Raw genomic sequence first — 19,327 nt, 5'->3', positions numbered from 1 at the left:
ATTCTGCCAATGTTCCTTCCCAAGTAAACAAGTAAGTATTAAAAAAACATTTTAGATATTTGTTTTTTTAAGAAAGAGAAAAACTGAAAATAAAAAGTATCAAAAATGGCATCATTTAACCTTATAAGCTTCTTTTTCTTTGCTGAATCTTCTGGGGTCCTGGAAAACTTGCTTGTCTGTTTCTGGGGTGTACACAAAACAGTTTCTGTAGAGTTCATCCGTGGGCCAAACACTTTCTCCATAACCTGTCCTGAATTTGATCCAAAATCCACTTCATATTTGTGAGGGGACTCTGAATCAATGAATAAGATATTCTCTGAGTCTTCTTTTTCGCTTTCTGATGAATACTCCAGAATTTCAGTAGAACTTGTCTGAAAAAATTAAGGGAAATGTAATTAAATTTGAGCATTTCATTCAAGTCCGTATTTACATCTTTCTATTATTTTACTTCCTCATGGTTTCATTCTTTGAAACAATTTTTTGAAATACTTATAACTTAAACATATTTTGACACAAACCCTAAAAGTTTCCAGTCTTTACATTCAAAGACCAGAAGAGGTTAAATCAATTCTAAATCAGACATTATTTCACAGAACCACCAAAATCAGTACAGACATTTCAATCTTCCTTCAGTGAACTCAAGGACATGGGCCACCCACATCATCAGTGTCCAAAACTGAACTAATAACATTAACCTGAAAGGCTGATGATATTTACTGGAATCTAACACCTATTGGAAAAAAGTATTTTTTGATTTTGAAATGTAATGTGGTGTTATAAAATATTCACTATTTGTTATAAACCAAATATAAAGAAAATTGCCATTTCAGGTATAGACAATTTACCAAAAGTATCTCCCAGAATAAGATGTGAACTTGACCTTTCCAGCACAATTCCAATATAATATTTTCCAGAGACAAGTTTTAAACTGTTAATAACAACAGGAACTATTTAAGTATGAGTCAGTCTTTTTGCTAACATTTCCTAAAATGTTTCTTTTTTCTCATACTTAAAACTCCAAAATAAGAATTTTTTTGAAAACTGGATTTTAAAACAGGAATTCATATCACATGGCCAGTTCTGGAGAGAAGAACCAGAACCTTCTTCTCTGATGTTTTCTGTCTTTGCCTAAATACATGCTAAAACTTTTAAGTGTAAGGAACTACAGTTTATAGCACAATGAAATGGGTATATTGCTCTACTGCCAGCAACAATCTATCCTTCAATGTTCTAATTTTCCAGTGTATTAGCAACCCTACCTAGTTTAGTACATACACTAAAGTGTAAATTTACTAAAAGCGAATTGTAAATTGAATTGAATGGATCTTCTGCACCAAGTCAATTCATAATGTACACCTGCTGGGCCCCTCATGAAGGCCCTGGGTCTTCTTTATGCGTCAACAGTGATAAGTACAGTAAAGAAACCAAATAGATGAGGTGATATATTTTTTGGGTAGGAGTGTGCACCAGGGTGGGAAGCACTAGAATATTCATCATTTGCTAATCTTTTTAAGACAAAAGTTTGTCATGTTTGGTCTTTTCTAAGGATTATCTATTTAAATTCGTTTTGTTTATCCTTAACAAAAGATACTATTATTTCTGAGAGGACCACAGAGGCATAATAAATGCCTTTAGGAAAAGGTAACAGAAGCCATAACGTTTGCCTATAATTAGATAATCTTAGAGCAAGTCCCCTTGCGTGTACACAGCAAGCCTGGCACGCTCACCAGGCACCCATCTGCATTGAGTCGAGCCTGCCTTCTGAACAGAGGGTGCATGAGTGTTTGCTGGGGGTTGGGAGGGAAGAAGGAGTCTGTCATGTTACATGCTCGGGTTTATATTTTATCCTTACATTGCAGAATCAGAGAAAGGAGAAAGAAGGTCCCTTGACGTTTTGGTACCAGAAAGATTTGGTTTTGAATCTTAGTTCTGCTATTTAATTGTTTTGTGACTCTGGACAATTTGCCCTCTCATTCCTCAGTTTAATCATCCAAAAATGGAAAAATTCTTCTAGAATGTTGCAAGAATTAGAGACGAAGACTATCTACTATGAAATATTTTCAGCACATGGAAATGTATAAAATGATGCTACAGATATATGTACATATCACCTGTTGTCAAATCTTAACATGATCCAAGTTCTGTTTCCTGTTTTTAAAAATGATATAGTTGGAATTCCCTGCCTCTCTCTTCCTGTTCGTGTTTCCCTCCTTTTCAGAGATAACTCTCTCCTAAATTGGGCATTTTGTTAACATTTTTGTTTTATTCGTTTTATCACATATTTGCATAAACATTGAATAGTATTATTTTGCAAGCTTTTAAACTCTATATAAAATGATGTCCCCTCACCACAGCCTTCAATGAGCTGGTTCTTCCCTGGCATTGTGGGATATGACTCCCGGGGATGAGTCTGGACCTGGCATCGTGGGATTGAGAACATCTTCTTGACCAAAAGAGGGATGTGAAATGAAACAAAATAAAGCTTCAGTGGCTGAGAGAGTTCAAATGGAGTTGAGAGGTCACTCTGGTGGACACTCTTATGTGCTATATAGGTAACACGTTTCAGGTTTTAATATATTAGAATAGCTAGAAGTAAATACCTGAAATTATCAAACTCCAACCCAATAGCCTTGACTCTTGAAGATGATTGTAAAACAGTGTAGCTTACAAGGGGTGACAGTGTGATTGTGAAAACCTTGTGGATCGCACTCCCTCTATCCAGTGTATGGATGGATGAATATAAGAATGGGGACAAAGACTGAACGAAAAATAGGGTGGGATGGGGGTGATGATTTGGGTGTTCTTTTTTACTTTTATTTCTTATTCTTCTTCTGATTCTTTCTGGTATAAGGAAAGTGGCCCAAAATAGATTGGGGTGATGAAGGCATAACTTGTGATGGTACTGTGAACAGTTGACTGTACACCATAGATGATTGTTTGGTATGTGAATATATCTCATTAAAACTGAATTTAATTAAAAAAAAAAAAGTAAATCAACAATGGGGGGAGGAGGGGAATGGAATGTTTTGGATGTTCTTTTTTATTTTAATTTTTATTTTATCTTTTGGGGTATTATGTTTTTGATATTTATCCATAATGATACACAGAGCTCTAGATCTATACTAATCCAAGAAACTTATGCAATTAAAAAATTTCTAAAAGCCACATTAATAAATTAAACAGGTGAAATAATTGTAATCATATATTTTATTTAACCAAATATATCCACTATATTATCATTTCAACATGCCATCAATATAAAATAATTAATGAAATTCAATGTGTATTTTACACTCAACGCATCTTAATTTGGACTAGCCCCATTTCAAGAGCTCAACAGTCACATGTAGCTAATGACTACTTTATTGGACAGGACAATTCTAGATTGGTACATAGTATTGTGAAGTCTAAGTATACCACTTTTTATTTATCCATTTCACCATAGATTGACATTTAGAATTTTACAATTTTTTTACAATTTTTTTTACCACTAAAACAATGACGTAATAAATATTTTTGTACTTGTTTCCTGTGCACACATTTGCAAGCATCTCTGTGGTATGCACCATACCAACCTAATGGGTTGCTGGAATGTCCATTTTCTACCTTAATGGTAATTGTCAAAGCCATTGTACTGATATGCAGTACATGATTAGCAGTACTGAAACCTGGGCCATATCCTCATCATCACAAAGACCTTTAGATTTTTACCTATCTGGTAAGTATGCAATGGTATTTACTGTTGTTTAAATTTGTATTCCCCTGATTATTCATAAGGTTGAGCATTTCTGTACTTGTTTATAGGCTCTTCACAGTATCTGTTCAGTGAACTGCTTATTCATATCCTGAATCCATTTTTCTAGTTGGAGAGATGATGAATTTTTTAATCACCTGGATATGTGTGTTACACAGAGAAAGTAGTTTAAAAATTGCTATTATAATTTAAAAGTGACAGAGGAAAAAACCAGCACACAAAATTGACATCCTTGACAGCACCATAAGAAAATGTTTTCGACCAAAGGATTTTTAATCATCATTACTCCAGGTAGGCTGCCTCTCACTACACAATGACCCAAGGTACTTAGGCAAAACTTTTGTTACTTGGATATTTCTATTCTTTACCAAATCATCTATATTTAAACATGGATAACTTGGCACAAATGATGGATTTCAAGTATCAAAATCAAAACATGGAATTTTTTTCTTTTGAAACACTTGTAAATATTTTCCCCTGCTACCTTTGGAAATCTAACCAACTGGTACCCTCTTAAAACATTTAAATATGATTACTCCTTCAGGTGTACAACCCAGGTACATAAATACAGAAAAGTAAATAAGTAACTTTTATAATTGTAGTGATCAACTTCACAGAACCAAAAAGTCACTATATATTATCCTAATTTGCTTATGTTTAAAATATAATGAAATCATTACTATGATTTTTTTTTTTTTTTTTCCCCTGATCTAGTGGACTTCTGAACTAGGAGTCTTCTGAACTAATTGCACACAGAGGGAACGGCCTTCAGCCTCGCAGCAGCCACTTTAGCAGCCATGTGTCTACCAGAAGACCTCTTCCAGGGCTCAGAGCTATGGATGGCCTTAGGTAAACAGCTGACCAAACCTGAGCCAATCAAATTCTTTTTCTCAAGACTGAGAGACACAGAGACTAAGAAGTGGAAGCTAAGATCCATTAATGATAAATCTCTAGACAAAAGGCCCATGAGCTCCTTTTGGTGAGGTTCCCAGAGCTGCCCTGAGGCCCAGCTGGTCCAGGAGTTTTTCCTTAAATTCCTCAGGATACACTAGCCTGACTGCGATAAATTTCCTCTCCCTCTTAAAGAGCTAGATTTGGTTTCTATTACTTAAAGCCATGAACCTTAGCTGTAACAACTGTTAAATATCTCCAAACAGAAAAAAAAAATTTCCTAAAACAAATATTTGTTCACTACATACTATGTGTAAAGTAACTTAATGAGATAGAGTTCCATAAAGAGTTTGAAATCAAATAAAGAAGATACTGGAAACATGGTTTCACATGAAATGTTCCATGTGAACAAAGAATGGAGCCCTTATTTCTGGTTGATATAAAACCAGCAGACATCCTAGAAGAACATAAACCTACCCTGGACCTAAAAATGCTGGAAAATTCTGACCAGATGAAGATGAGAAAAGAGGGAAGAAAACATACAAGGCAGGAAAATACAAGATATTCCAGATAAACAGAATGGATATACAGACAAATCAAAGTTTAATTTTCATACCAGAAGGCAACAGACAATAGCACTAACATAACTTTACAAATTGGATGGGAAACAAGCTGTGGATGACCTTAAACATCAAATTTAAGAGGCTCCCTGAAGAAAGCTGTTGAAAATCTCAAAGTAGGCAAGTATGATATACTTATTGGTACATTAAGAATATTGTTCTGGAGGTTACACATATAATGGACTTGGAGAAGGAAAAGTGTTAGCTGTCCTCTTCATTTCACTTGTACATCTTCACTCAGGTATTTCAATTCACATATTCATAGATGTCTCAATTCAACATGTTCAAAATTAAGCTCTTAGCATTCTCCTCAAAACTAGTTGTTTGCCCCTTTATTCCCTACATCAGTAAGTAATACCATTTTCTATCCAGGTGTTCAAGGTAGGAATCGGCAAATCATCCTCAGTTCCTTCCAATACATCAGCAAGTTCTTCCTCTAAAACAAACTCAAATACGTCCATATCTCTCCATCCCACCAAGACCACCAATGGTAAGGTCACAGAAGGGTGAGTTCTTGCCTCACCCTTGATCCATTCTCCAGACCATAATCAGAATAACGTTTATAATGTAAATCAGACATTACATTCTCCTCTGCAAAATCCTTTATATGACTTTCCAGAACCCTGAGAATACTATTCAAACTCTTTGTGAGGCCCCTAGTTCCCTCCAAACCTCATCTCACATCCACTGTCCACCTCACTCAATACTCTCCAGCCACTCTGAATTGTTTTCAGTTTTTCACATCACTTTTTTCCTGCTTTGTGGACTTCAGATCTCTTCCACCTTAGAATATACTCCCTTGCCAGCACCCCAATTTTTCATTTAAGTCCTTTTAATGTTTTGAGGTTTCAACTTATCTATCCCTTCTTCAGACGGGTCTGCCACAAGCACCCTATCAGAAGTGGGTGAACGCTCTGATTAGGGTGACAGTAGCAAACTCACATCTCTTTCTCTTCTACTTCCTCCTTACTTTCTAGAATATGGATACTTCACTAAAGTAAAACAGAAACAACAATAACAGCATCATCAAGTTCTTACACTAGGCTTAACCACTTTTAAAGAACTTATACCTGTATTAACTCAGGTGTTCCTGGCAACAGCTGACTGGAAAATAGTAAGGAAAAATAGTCATTATATCCAAACATCAGTAACTGTGCTGGGAGATGCTGTCATGTTCAAAAATAAGGAAACATGAAACACAGTTTAGGGACTTGCTCAAGATCACACAGTATTACAGTGTGTCAGGAGGCAAGACCAGTTTCCGCTGCTCCTAATTCCATCATCTTCCAAGAATCATTCTGCTTCTCCATAACTTCATAGGGCTGATAGCCCACTGAAGTTCTAGGAAACAGCTAATAAATTTGAGCTTTAGCTTGACAAAAAAAAAAAAATTAATGCTTTTTTTTTTTTTTTTTGCCAAGTAGGAGCACCTCATTAAATGTAAAGGATTTCCATCAAGTTTTTTTTTTTTTCATTTAAGGAAGTAAAATTCTAAAAAAGAAAACACATGAAAGGCCAGCAGTCCTACTATGTAATGAATTACATTGTGAAGCTATAGTATTTAAAAGTTTCGGACCACCACAGGCATCAACAAATTGATGGAAGAAAATTTAAATGGATTTCAGAAATAGACCCAAACACATATGAGAGTTTACACACAAAAAATAATAAAAATAAGAACCCAAATCAGTGAGGAACAAAACCAACTTGGAAACAACTAGCTATTATCTGGATCCCTCTCTTCCTATTCACAACAAAATAAATTCCCAAAGAAACAAAAAATCAAAATATTCTCATGAACATCTAAATCAAAATATGGATGCATTTTAAAAATAATTGTAAAATGGAAAAAAGCCTTTCTGGTGTGATACAAAACCCAAAGTTCACAAAAGAAATGACTGATTACATAAAAATTTAAAACTTTTGTACAAAATTTCCCCAAATAGAAGAGTCAAAATACTGTCTTAAGTTGCCAGGAATGTCAACAGCTATATTTTTCTTTAACATAAAAAATACTCTCATGAAACAATAAAGGGGACAACCCAATGGACAAATCAGCAAAGGATGAGAACATGTATTCAAAGGGAATGTAATATAAATGCTCAATACAACGCTCAGTCTCCCTGGGACTGACACGGGGGAAACAGCACTCCTGGTCCACCGTTAACGGGAAGAGTAACTTAGCATGGACATACTGGGAGACCAATGGCAATAGGTATCAATATTACAAATGTAAATATTTTCAATCTATCAATTCTACTTACAGGATGTATTGATTCATTTATACAGGCATGTTGCAGCATAGTTTGTAATAGAAAAAAACACAATTAAGTGCTGGTTATGAGTTATACAAGAAAATATTATGTAACAATTAAGAAAGAATGTGGTAGATCCCAAAATTATCGTAGATACAGAAAATGAAAAAAAAACAAACTAATGTATATATAGGAAGACCTTGTATACATAAGAAAACTACACAAGAAACACAACTATGGTTACCTCTGGGAACTCAGATAATCTATTTTTCACTGTTCTAATCAGAAATTTTCCCATGATTATATATTAACTTGTTGATTAAAAAAACTCCTTAAAATTTGGTATATTCGTTTAAGAAGAGAAAAGCTACTTGGAGGACAGAGACATTTGAACGGCAAAAGAGAAAACAAAAACAATACAAAATGAGATAAAAAGCAAAAAGGAGAGACTGATTTGAAGGCAATGGTTAAGAGTGGACATATTATTCCAAGCTGTTTAGGAACTCTTGTTCTTGTTTGAAATGAGCATAACAAGGAATACAGAAATGTTTCTTAGGCTACCTACACAAGCAAAAATAAATGACGGCCAATGACTCGAGTCCCGCGGGGTTTTTAGCAGTGGGCCTGCAGATCCAGGCAGGTGGCAGAAATGCGCCTGGCACTGGGTGGCCACGGCAGAGAGCTGGGGAAGTCCCTAGTTCTTTTGCAGCCTGCCGCTGCTGCTCGGAGGGCACCTACTCCTGCTGCGGGGAGTCTGGCCACTGCTGTCAGATTACCCGATATTTCAAGAGAAGGTAAAGAAATCTGAACTTTTAAGTGAACTCTCATAATTTTAAAATGTTTGTCACTGACTAAAAAAACATTTTTTTAATATGGGATGGGGGCAATATGACTGGCAGATACCTGTTTCCATACAAATTATACTAAAGTATTGTGCTGGTTTGAATGTATTATGTCCCCCAGAAAAAGCCACATTCTTTGATGCAGTCTTGTGGGGCAGATGTAATAGTGGGGATTAAGTTGGAACGTTTGAATTAGGTTGTTTGCATCGAGATGTGACCCACCCAACTGTAGATGATAACTGATGGGATATTTCCATGGAGGCGTGGCCCCACCCATTCAGGGTGGGCCTTGATCAGTGGAGCCATATAAACGAGCTGACTCAAAGAGACTGAATGGAGTGCAGCTGTGAGTGACGTTTTGAAGAGGAGCAAGCTTGCTAGAGAGGAACGTCCTGGGAGAAAGCCATTTTGAAACCAGAACTTTGGAGCAGACACCAGCCACGTGCCTTCCCAGCTAACAGAGGTTTTCCGGACACCATTGGCCATCCTCCAGTGAAGGTACCCAATTACTGATGTGTTACCTTGGACACTTTATGGCCTTAAGACTGTAACTGTGTAGCCAAATAAACCCCCTTTTTATAAAAGCCAATCCATCTCTGGTGTTTTGCATTCTGCAGCATCAGCAAACTAGAACAAGTATTAAAAACAGAAATAGAGATTTAAGGTAATATTTCCAATTTATCCTCAATGATAGATTTTCCCATTAGTTTTAAGTAATACAGAAGTTTTCTCTTAATGTCTTGAAAATTAACAGAAAAATCAGAAACTCAGGAAAACTATACTCTTCTTAAAGGCAATAAACAAGCTAACATAAAAAGTTTATAAGACTATAAGAAAAAAGTTTTGAGAGCAGTTTCTCTACAAATATTGATAGTTTTGCTTTTTTTGAGAGGGGCCCTAATAATTAAAGTGTTAAATTCTCATTCATTCACTCAACAATCCAATACAAGCCTGAAGCATTAATAAGAATTCAGTGGAGGGCGGGGTGGAATCCTTGATAAATTGTCATTTTTGTAATGATGCTTTAGTTACTAGAAGAGTAAGTTGGAAAAATTAAACACCATAGATTAAAATTGGACATTTTATACTATTACTGTCTTACACTATTCAAGGATACAGAGTTCAATACAACACCATATCACAAAAGATGGACATTTCTGCCTTTCAGTCACAAAAAGAAAAGCAAATAAATGGTCAAAATGGCAAACCCAAGCCTCCTTTTCCATTAATTATAAAATATAAAGATTTTAACTATTAAAAAATACAAATACATAGAGTTTTACTTTTAAGAACTGATGATTTTCTAAACCATTATACTAAGTACAAGGAAGTGTGTGTGTGTGTGTAAAGAAAGAGAGTACACATATCCTCTTACATAAAGATAAATCAACTGGAATAATGCTGAGCTTGGGCAAATTTAACCACATCCTTTCAATTTAGTTTCTCAGTCCCAATGACTGGTCTGGGTTAGTGGTATATAGACTGTGCATTCACATGTGTTACTAATCCCAACTGCACTGATGAAATGCTCTAGCAAATTAAGCTCATATATCATTTTAATGGACTGAAGGTAATTCAGTACATTAGCAAGTGTTGATTTATTTCTAGCTTACTACTTTAATAATTATTATTTGAAAACCATTTGGAAATCCAATAGTACTAATGAAAATACTTCAGAGGAAGTTCAAGTTATGTACTAAGAAAGGCCAAAATTAGTGACAGCCAGGATGGCAGTGCTATTAATTGAAATAAAGAACACATTCAGGAGCAAATAAAGGGGAAAGAAAATACCATTTGGAGCACAGGGAGTTTTTAAATGATCATAGGACTAGCACAGAGACATAGAGGCATCTGGCTGGAGGCTTGAATTGTAGCCTGCTTGGGAAAGAAAGCATTGAGAAAAAACCATCCTAGACGCCTATCTGTAAAGTGCCCTCACAGTGGACATGGGTAAGGAGAGGGTTATTTATCTAATGCTTCATTTATATAATGTGTTCTCTAATGTGCAGACAATCTCCCACAGGTTGAAAACAGTGGTCACAATGAGTCTCTGTGATTCCCATCCCTTTCCAAGATTCTTTATTTTGATATTCCATAATACTGTGTAGCCAAAATGATAAGAAAAAAGACCACTTTGTTTCTCTCTCTCAAGCTCTACCAGTTAGTTTTTTTCATTTTAGTAGTGTTCTAGTTTGCTAATGCTGCCAGAATGCAAAACACCAGAGACGGATTGGCTTTGTAAAAGGGGTCTTATTTGGTTACACAGTTACAGTCTTAAGGCCATAAAGTGTCCAAGGCAACACATCAGCAATTGGGTACCTTCACTGGAGGATGGCCAATGGTGTCCAGAAAACCTCTGTTAGCTGGGAAGGCACATGGCTGGCGTCAGCTCCAAAGTTTTGGATTCAAAATGGCTTTCTCCCAGGATGTTCCTCTCTAAGTTGCAGTTGCTCAAAAATGTCACTCATAGTTGCACTTGGGATATTTGTCCTCTCTTAGCTTCTCTGGAGCAAGAGTCTGCTTTCAACGGCCATCTTCAAACTGTCTCTCAGCTGCAGCTCCTGTGCTTTCTTCAAAGTGTCCCTCTTGGCTGTAGCTCCTTTTCAAAATGTCACTCACAGCTGCACTGAGTTCCTTCTGTTTGTCAGCTCATTTATAAGGCTCCACTGATCAAGGCCCACCCTGAATGGGTGGGGCCAAACCTCCATGGAAATTATCCAATTAGAGTCATCACAGAGATTTGGGTGGGGCACATATCCATGGAAACACTCAATCACAATCTAATCAAAACTGATACATCTGCCCACACAAGATTACATCAAAGATAATGGCATTTGGGGGGACATAATATATTCAAACCGGCACAAATAGTATATTTTAATTAACTCACTATATACGAAATATTATCATATCAACATGTAAACAATAAAAATGTATTGATAAGATATTTTACAATGTTTTTTTAATACTAAGATTTTAAAATCTGGTGTGCATTTCACATTTAGAGTGCGTCACTTCGGATGCTAAATTTTCATCAGAAATACCGGATCTGTATTCAGATTTTATAAAATTTACAGTTGAAAACATGGTTTCACATCTACAACTTGTTTTACAATACTTAGAAGTTCTGTAAACTAAATCAATTATCACTTTTTAAATTTAAAATAATTAAAATTAAATAAAATTACAAATGCAGTACCTCAGTCTCACTAGCCATGATTCAAGTGATCAGTAGCTGGCTACATGGCTAGTGGTTACCATATTGGACACTGCAGGTCTCAACTATATGTACAAAGAAATTATCTATACTCACCACTTTTCCTCTCTGGGATTCCTATTTCCATGACTGAAATCAAACTGAAAAAATATACAACAGCCAGACAAAGGTAGCCGCACAGATCACCTGCAGTGAAAGTGTGTATTAACTTGGTGGGTCAAGGCCACTTGATGACACAGTCTAGTCTGATTTATATGCTCAGCCACCTGCTTCTTATACCTCTCCACTACCTATAGCTGGTCTGGTCCCATGGGGTATAGTGTGAGCCATTCAGCTCTACCAAAACACTAGCCCCTTTCTAAGAATGGTGCTTGGGTGTCCTCTGAGACTCCTTGGAAACCTTGAGATTGGATAACTAAACAAAAGACTCCGAAGGAGCTCATCAGAGAAGAAATACACAAAGACTCACAGAGGAGAGAAGGCAGGAGCTCAGAACCTATGAAGAAGTAAACAGAGGAAAATGGACATTGGAATATTCTAACTGAAAGGGAGCCTGTGAAATTTAGTTAGATGCCAGAGGTGTGATTTGGCAGGAAAAGGTGAGAATCACTGGGTCTACCAGTTATTTAGTAATGTATGCAATTTCTAGAAGGTGGGGTGGGGGAATGGAGGAGGCAAGGCTAAAATGAGGATATATAGCAGGGAAAACTCATCTCTTTAGGCTAAAGTTGGTACCCCTAACAACTACTTCAATATTTTCCAACAACAACAGATTCACACACATACACAATCAACTCTCATTATCTGTGGTAGTTGTTTTAGATAAAATTGCCACAAACACTGAATTAGCAAATACTGAACAACTGCTCCTAGGGGAATTACAAGGTTAGGTTCCTGAGAGCCTCTGGTCACAACAATGTCATCGACCAATCAATATATAAACTTTTACATGTGTGTTTCAGCTTAAAGACACTTAACTAACACATGCATTTTCTCCATAAAGCACATCATGGCCTTCTTGCCCTAAAAAGCACTTCAGCAGTGTGTTCAGGGACCATTTTAAACAGCACAATCACCCTCAAAAAGCATAAAAATGCAAAAATATTGGCATCAAGTAGACTGAAATGACACTTGTTAACAGTTTGAGAGTTGAAACAAGAAGCAGAATGTTGCCTTGTTCGACTTCAGCTGGGAGCACGCACATCAGGCAACTCACACTTTTCACAGCTCTGCACCTGTCCACAAATGATCACAAAAGCGCCACAAAAACTGATCTGGGAGTTACAAATAAATTTTAGCAAACAGGCAAATTTGCAAATACAGAATCTGCAAATAATGAGGATCTACTGTACTGAGTTGAACAGAAAAACCATTAATAAGAAAACCCTACAGTTTTCTAAACAGTTAGTATTCAATACCACAGTTTTTTCCCTAAAAATAAAATAAAAATTCTAAATAATTATCAAAAACTTCAATTTAAAAAATTAAATTAGCATAATGCTCTACTGCAATTTCTCTGACACTTTTTAAGCTAATGCTACTTCCTATAATCCTATCTACAAATTTCTTCATAAAATGTTCAGAAAAGATTCTTGCAAGTGATTGCCCTTACTACTTAAAAAGCTATCCCCAAAGTGAATTGTCTTCATTCCCCTAACTCAAATCTTAATCTATATGTATGAAAGTCTACACCTATAGGGTCCCCCTAGATGAAAAACCGTGTCCACTAATAAATTCAGAAAGAAGAGTTCAGTTGCAAGATTAAGCAGTGCCTCTATGGTAAAGCTCCCTCAGTGACAAGTGGAATAATCAGCCAGATGAAAACACTCCTTTTAACATGCAGAAATGAAAGTTTTAATTTCAAAACTTATAGAAAATTGACACCGAGAGCAACAGTACACCACCACTAATAAATGATCACTTCTTCAGTTTTTGCATGACACCCTTGTAGCCAAATGCTTATCCTGCTGGTACAACAAAGAAAGGCAGATTAGTAACTAAACTAAAATCATTACCCAAGATAACCAATTATATGTCAGGGAAAAAACAAACAAACAACAACAACAACAAAAAACCCCAGCTCATCTACCCATATTTCAGGCAAAAGTCTGAGCTTAAAATTCTGGGTCTTGGGCAACAATTGCAGGCGTGCCATGGGAGATGTGCCCCAACTTGCAGACGGGAGTGCTCCCACACCACATCCTGGAGGATGCTGGTTCTTCTCTTTGAGGCCTCCTGCCTGGTAACTGACCAGCCCAGACCTGCCTGCTTTTAGGATCTCATGAGATCACCGACAGCAGTGCTAGGCTACTTTCATCTCATGTTTGGTCCTGGGTTCAGCCTTCCTTTCTTAAAGTCACACTACAAATGGGAACAGTCAATAGCATCATAAGGAAAGAAGAAGGGAATTAAACATCCCTGCCTGTGTAAGATGCTTTTATATCCCATAAAAACCACCATATGTTTTTAAGGAGATTGGAAGGTGGGAAGAACAGCAAAAATGCTACATAAGATACCCATGGCAGCTGTGGCAAGTAAAATCACTAAAACCAAGACTGCTCTTACAAGTTAAGGGGAGTGGGAGTGGAATGAAAGAGTACTGATGGCTGACATACCAACATATTTGGTTATCAAATGCCCTCATTTCCACTCAATTCTAAAATAGAACTCATTCTTTTAGCAAATGGAGTGTCTACAATGTGCCAGGAATCATTTCTGGGTGTAATCGGGGGCAGGGCAGGCAAAGACCCTATTCGTGTGGTCCTTGCATTCTGGCGGACTCACCACACACATACAAACATACACAATTAAAGAGCTGATTCTCTAGCAAGAACCGCACTGGCGGTGTCAAAAAGGACAGCAAAAACAGTCAATAAATGGAAAGACCGTCCCAGCTGCTAAGAGAATTTTTTTTTTAATTTGGATAAAAAACAATGAAAGTAACACAACCCCAGACAACAGCGAAGCTTATACCAGTGATAAGAAACATATTCTCACTGTTCACATACTGTGCTTTATGTAACTGAAACTTTATCCCTGAATATCAGGGCCAGCCAGCAAGAGGGGAAAATGAAAAGCTGTAAGTTTTCTCACACATTCAAGGAAAAAAAAAACCATCTTTTTTGAGGTAAACAGGTTTAACCAGATACACCCATCATCACACCTGTGTAAACTACTTGGCTCACCTTCCCCAAGTCAAAGGTGTTTCCATCTCAAGTCTCAGCCAAACGAAAGAGGACTCAGGTTTGTCAGCTTGGGTCTACAAAGCTCCACCCACCCCAGGAACCAAGACAAACAGCAGGGCAAAGGCGAAAGTGAAGAGAAAGGGAGGGAGACAGAAATGAGAGTGAGCAGCCAGAAATCTGCCAAGTTCACAGTGCAGACAGGCAGACACAATGCCCCATGAAGGAGGGCTCAACCAGCCAATTCAGCAGGCCTGTGTTGCTCTCAGGCATCTGGACAGCCTCTGGAGCCTCTGTCTGCAGTGATTACATGTGAAAAGAAAGAGAAGCAACCCTCTTCTCCAATGAAAAATAGTTTATAATTGATTCCAACAATGATACAACCTGTTTGGCTGTTCTCTGTGTTCAGAGAAACATGCTCAGTGAGAGCTACAGCCTTAGTCAGGGCTCTGCCAGCACTGTGTTCCAGCAGACCTAGGAAGGGCCAGTGTATGCCACTCACCCAGTCTGGTGGTGGCATCTAATTCAACCCTATGCTCAAAACCTAGGCCTCAAAATTAATACAGAAACAAACATGACAGCTCAGGTTTTAAAAATAAATCTGCTCGTTTATGCAAACTGAACAAGAGACAAGACACAGGTTGCTTCTGGTGATGAGGCAGGCTTTTTTTTTTTTTTTTTTTTTTAATTCAAGCAAAAAATTAAAATCCTATACAACAGAGGACTAATGAGGAAAAAAAAAAGGAAAAAATTGCAAGAGGAGCCTTGAGAAAGTAGAAGGCTTCAGAGGAAAGGGCTGACAAGCCAGGTAAGTTCCCCAAGGAAAAAACACAAAGCAAAAGCATGATAGGCAATATGCAGCCTGTGCAGTAAAAAGCGAGTTCCATGGAATGTTAACAGGTACTGAATGCAAAACAGTTCCAGTTTGAATAAAACCAGGCTGAATAAAGTTAAAGAGGTTCCTTCACAGTAAGATTTCTCAAGAGCCTTTACTATGCACATGTGGACCATGATCTCTACTAGGAGGCTACAATATGCAGTATTTCCTACCCGTATTTGAGCACAGTTTGACCAGCTTTTCACTGAGCATCTCACAGAACTGAAACTTAAAAACCTTTTATATTTCAGTCATTTTAGTGGAAAGTCTGGGAAATGAGGTGTTTTTATATTTCAGTAGTTTTAGTGGAAAGCCTGGGAAGTGAGGTTTTTCCATGATCTCTACTTCAAATGTAATTTAATATTTTCTTGATGAGGCACACTTATTGTGGTGGATAATTATTATTTTAGACTTTGAGGCAGTGCAGTTCAGAATATATCAGATGGTTTTCCTTTCCTTTCTATACCATTGTGGGATGGCCTCACTCCTGTGCTTCCTTAAGACTACTTCTAACAGTTTTTCTGACAGTCAAAGTCACAAATCCCTTCTTGTTTGCCTTGGGTTTAGAAAACAGAAAATAGCAAGGCTCTATGTTGAGCATTAAGAAGAATACAAAGATTAATAAAATGTAGGTTCTGTTGCTTAGGGTTTTATATTTGTCGTTGTTCATAATTAAGTCAAGTCACTAAGAGCTCCCAAACATTCAATAATAAAGCAGATATTTCAGAGAACCAGTTCCCTTTTCTGGATCCAAAGTTAGGTCAAAAGGCCCCAAATCAGACTTCTGGCAAATATGATCTAACTGTTTCTTATATGTATATGAAAATGCTTCTTCAAAATAATTAAACTTTATATATTCTTCAGAGATTCCTTTGAAGTAAAAGGCAGCAAACTAGATAAACTGAAACAGAGGAAGATTAAATGATTTAGATTCAGTTGTCCAGAGTCATACAACAAGTTAGGAGAATAATCTTAGGAATTCTCAACTATCCATGTACATGTCATGCCAGGCTCTATCTAAATAATGCCTGCACATGTCATACCAAATTCTATTTAAATAATGCCAACCCAAAAAATGGGAAAAAAAGATATAGATTTAACTCCAATAACCACAAAATGAGGACAGGTGAAATGAATCATCTCTAAAGAAGAAATTTGTCCTATAATTTTTCCAAATGTGAGGTTAAAAAAAGGTGATACACCAAGTAATTTAATATTAAGGAATTTAAAAGGCTTAATGTTTCATAATCCTTACTTAATCATTATTTCAATAGGTAAAAGATCATGTTTAATATGCACTTGGGAATTTTATTGGCCACAATGAGCTAAAACAATATTATGGAGGTAAGTCATCTCTGAAAACTATTACTCTTTGATATTCATGCAAGAGCATGAACTATGAAAAAAAAGTGTCAGTCTGTTTCAACCCCTATAAAAACAATAAACAGCAAAGGTAGCCCTTGAAACCACTCTCAAGAAGATGCTTGTTTTAAACTGTGAATTCAAACAAAATTATGTTTATTCAAACAAAATTATGTTTATTCTTGTTTATTCTTGTTTTATGAAGTCATGTGGGTTAGTGCTTTCTCGAAATGTTAACTAAAAATAGTCAAATCACTAAAAGAACATATTTGAAATATAACTGTAACTGGTAGAACATTTTATACTTCTGAAATCTATTCCACTAGAGATTCTTATGGGGTGTGCTAATGGTGTTAATTCAGCAGTTAAGTTGCTCAGACCCTGCACATCCCCAGAAGGGCCCGTTTTCATGACTGGCCCTTGACCAGCACTTGGAAACTGAGCTCAAATGTTCTGATATAAGTGTTTTGCACACTCAGAGCCTTGACTATCCTGTACCACTTTAGTCTAAATAGTTTGTGCAAACAATGTGAATTATGGTGAACACCTGCTTTCCTTCTGGCGGACTGGTAACTGCGGTAATGCAGGAACTTGTACCTATGTGACTGACCCCCAATAAAAGCACCGAACTCTTGTAAGCAAGTGAGGTTAGAGAACTAACTGGACAACACTTTGCATATGTTGCTACAACTCATGGCTGGGGGAGTAAGTGTGCCTCATGTGACTCCACTGATAGACGCTGCTTGGAAGCTTGCACCTGTTTTCCTTCAGACTTCTTCTGATACACCTTTTCCCTTTGCTGATTTTGCTTTGTATCCTTTTGCTGTAATAACAACTTCTGAGTCCTTCTTGCAAGTTACCCAACCTGGGTTGATCTGAGGAACCTTGCCACTTAAAAGTCTATGGAATTTTATTAATTTTAACACATTTTCCATCATTTGAGTATAGTGAGAAGTGTAAACTAATTTACACAACCCTAGTCATCAGGTATGACATGATACTTTTCCTTTAATAACTTCTGTTCATGACTTTAGAGATTTATCAGTCCCCAAACTTGGAAGCTATTTAAAGCTAAATGAATCTGATTTTAAAAAAAATCACTATATAGAAAACAGAGAACAGGGGTCAGCAAATTTTTTCTGTAAAGGACCATACAGTAAATACTTTAGGCTTTACGGGCTATCTGGTATCTGTCACAAATTCTCAACTCTGCCACTATATCATGAAGGCAGCCACAGATAATACATAAACTAGTGACCACAGCTATATTCCAATAAAACTTTATTCACAAAAGCAGGTGGTGGCCCAGATTTGGCCTGTAAATAGTAGTTGGCCAATCCAGATCTAGAACAACTGAGCTTCAGTAAAAATAATTTTTTTCAATTTCTCTTCTAGGCAAAGAAAACTACAGATTAAAAAAAAGAAGGAAAATTCCAAGATACATTTCCTCATCACTCAAACACATATGTAAATATGCTACAACAAAACTCTAATATCCAAACTACCTAAATCAGAAGTATAAATCAATTTTTAAAATCAACAATATTTACTGAGTTCCCACTATGCTCTCAGCACGATATTAAATGTGAAGAGACAAAAGATAAGTGTAAGACCCTGCTCACTGGCACTGACAGGATGATATTCCCCTGAATTAGTGGTCTATTGCTTCATAACAAATTACCACAAACATAGCAGCTTAAAATAACACCTATTTATTAGCCTACAGTTATGCAGGTCAAACTTTATCTGGGCAAACAGTAGTCCAGGCACAGCAGGGCTGGGTTCTCTGCTCAGAGTCTGGAATTACAAGGCTAAAATCAAGGTGCTGTCTAGGCTCTGTTCTCCACTGGAGCTCAGAGTCCTCTCCCAAGCTCACATGGCTTTGGCAGGAGTCATTTCTTTGCAGTTGTCAGTCAGAGGTCCCTGTTTCTTTGCTGTCAGCAGGGGGACGCTCTCAGTTCCTTAAGGCCACCCTCCGTCTTCAAAGCCAGCAACAGATCATCTTTTTCCTACAGAATTCCCTACTACTTCCTGCAACTAGCTCTTATTATCAAAAAACTTAAAACATTTAATTTACCCAATAACCAGATTTGGTGTGTGGCTCAAAGAAAACCTCCAAGTATAAGAAACATAATCAAAGCCCCTTTCGAGGCACAGTGAGAAGATTTTAGAATGAGCTTTTCCTTAGAAAGGTCAGGTAAGATAACAGATTACCCAGGATTAATCCAAATGTCCTAGGAATACTAGACCATTATTAACACAAATATTAAGCATTTATGATAACAGAACTCTGAATGAAGTCACACTAAAAAGCAATTCTTTTGTTC

General features: G+C 36.9%; 1 protein-coding gene across 2 annotated transcripts in view; it reads right to left on the bottom strand.

Annotated features, from left to right (window-relative positions):
• The window catches only part of SPIDR (scaffold protein involved in DNA repair), a 624,221-nt gene that overhangs the window by 380,789 nt on the left and 224,105 nt on the right, over nucleotides 1-19,327 (bottom strand). For both annotated transcript variants that reach the window (XM_037803415.1, XM_037803414.1), the window contains exon 6: nucleotides 121-371. In XM_037803415.1, the coding sequence (XP_037659343.1) occupies nucleotides 121-371 (251 nt within the window). The remainder of the gene's footprint in view (nucleotides 1-120; nucleotides 372-19,327) is intronic.

The sequence above is a fragment of the Choloepus didactylus genome, chromosome 14 (assembly GCF_015220235.1).
Source record: "Choloepus didactylus isolate mChoDid1 chromosome 14, mChoDid1.pri, whole genome shotgun sequence".
Classification (NCBI taxonomy): Eukaryota; Metazoa; Chordata; class Mammalia; order Pilosa; family Megalonychidae; genus Choloepus; species Choloepus didactylus.
This window is presented reverse-complemented; position numbering and strand designations above follow the sequence as displayed.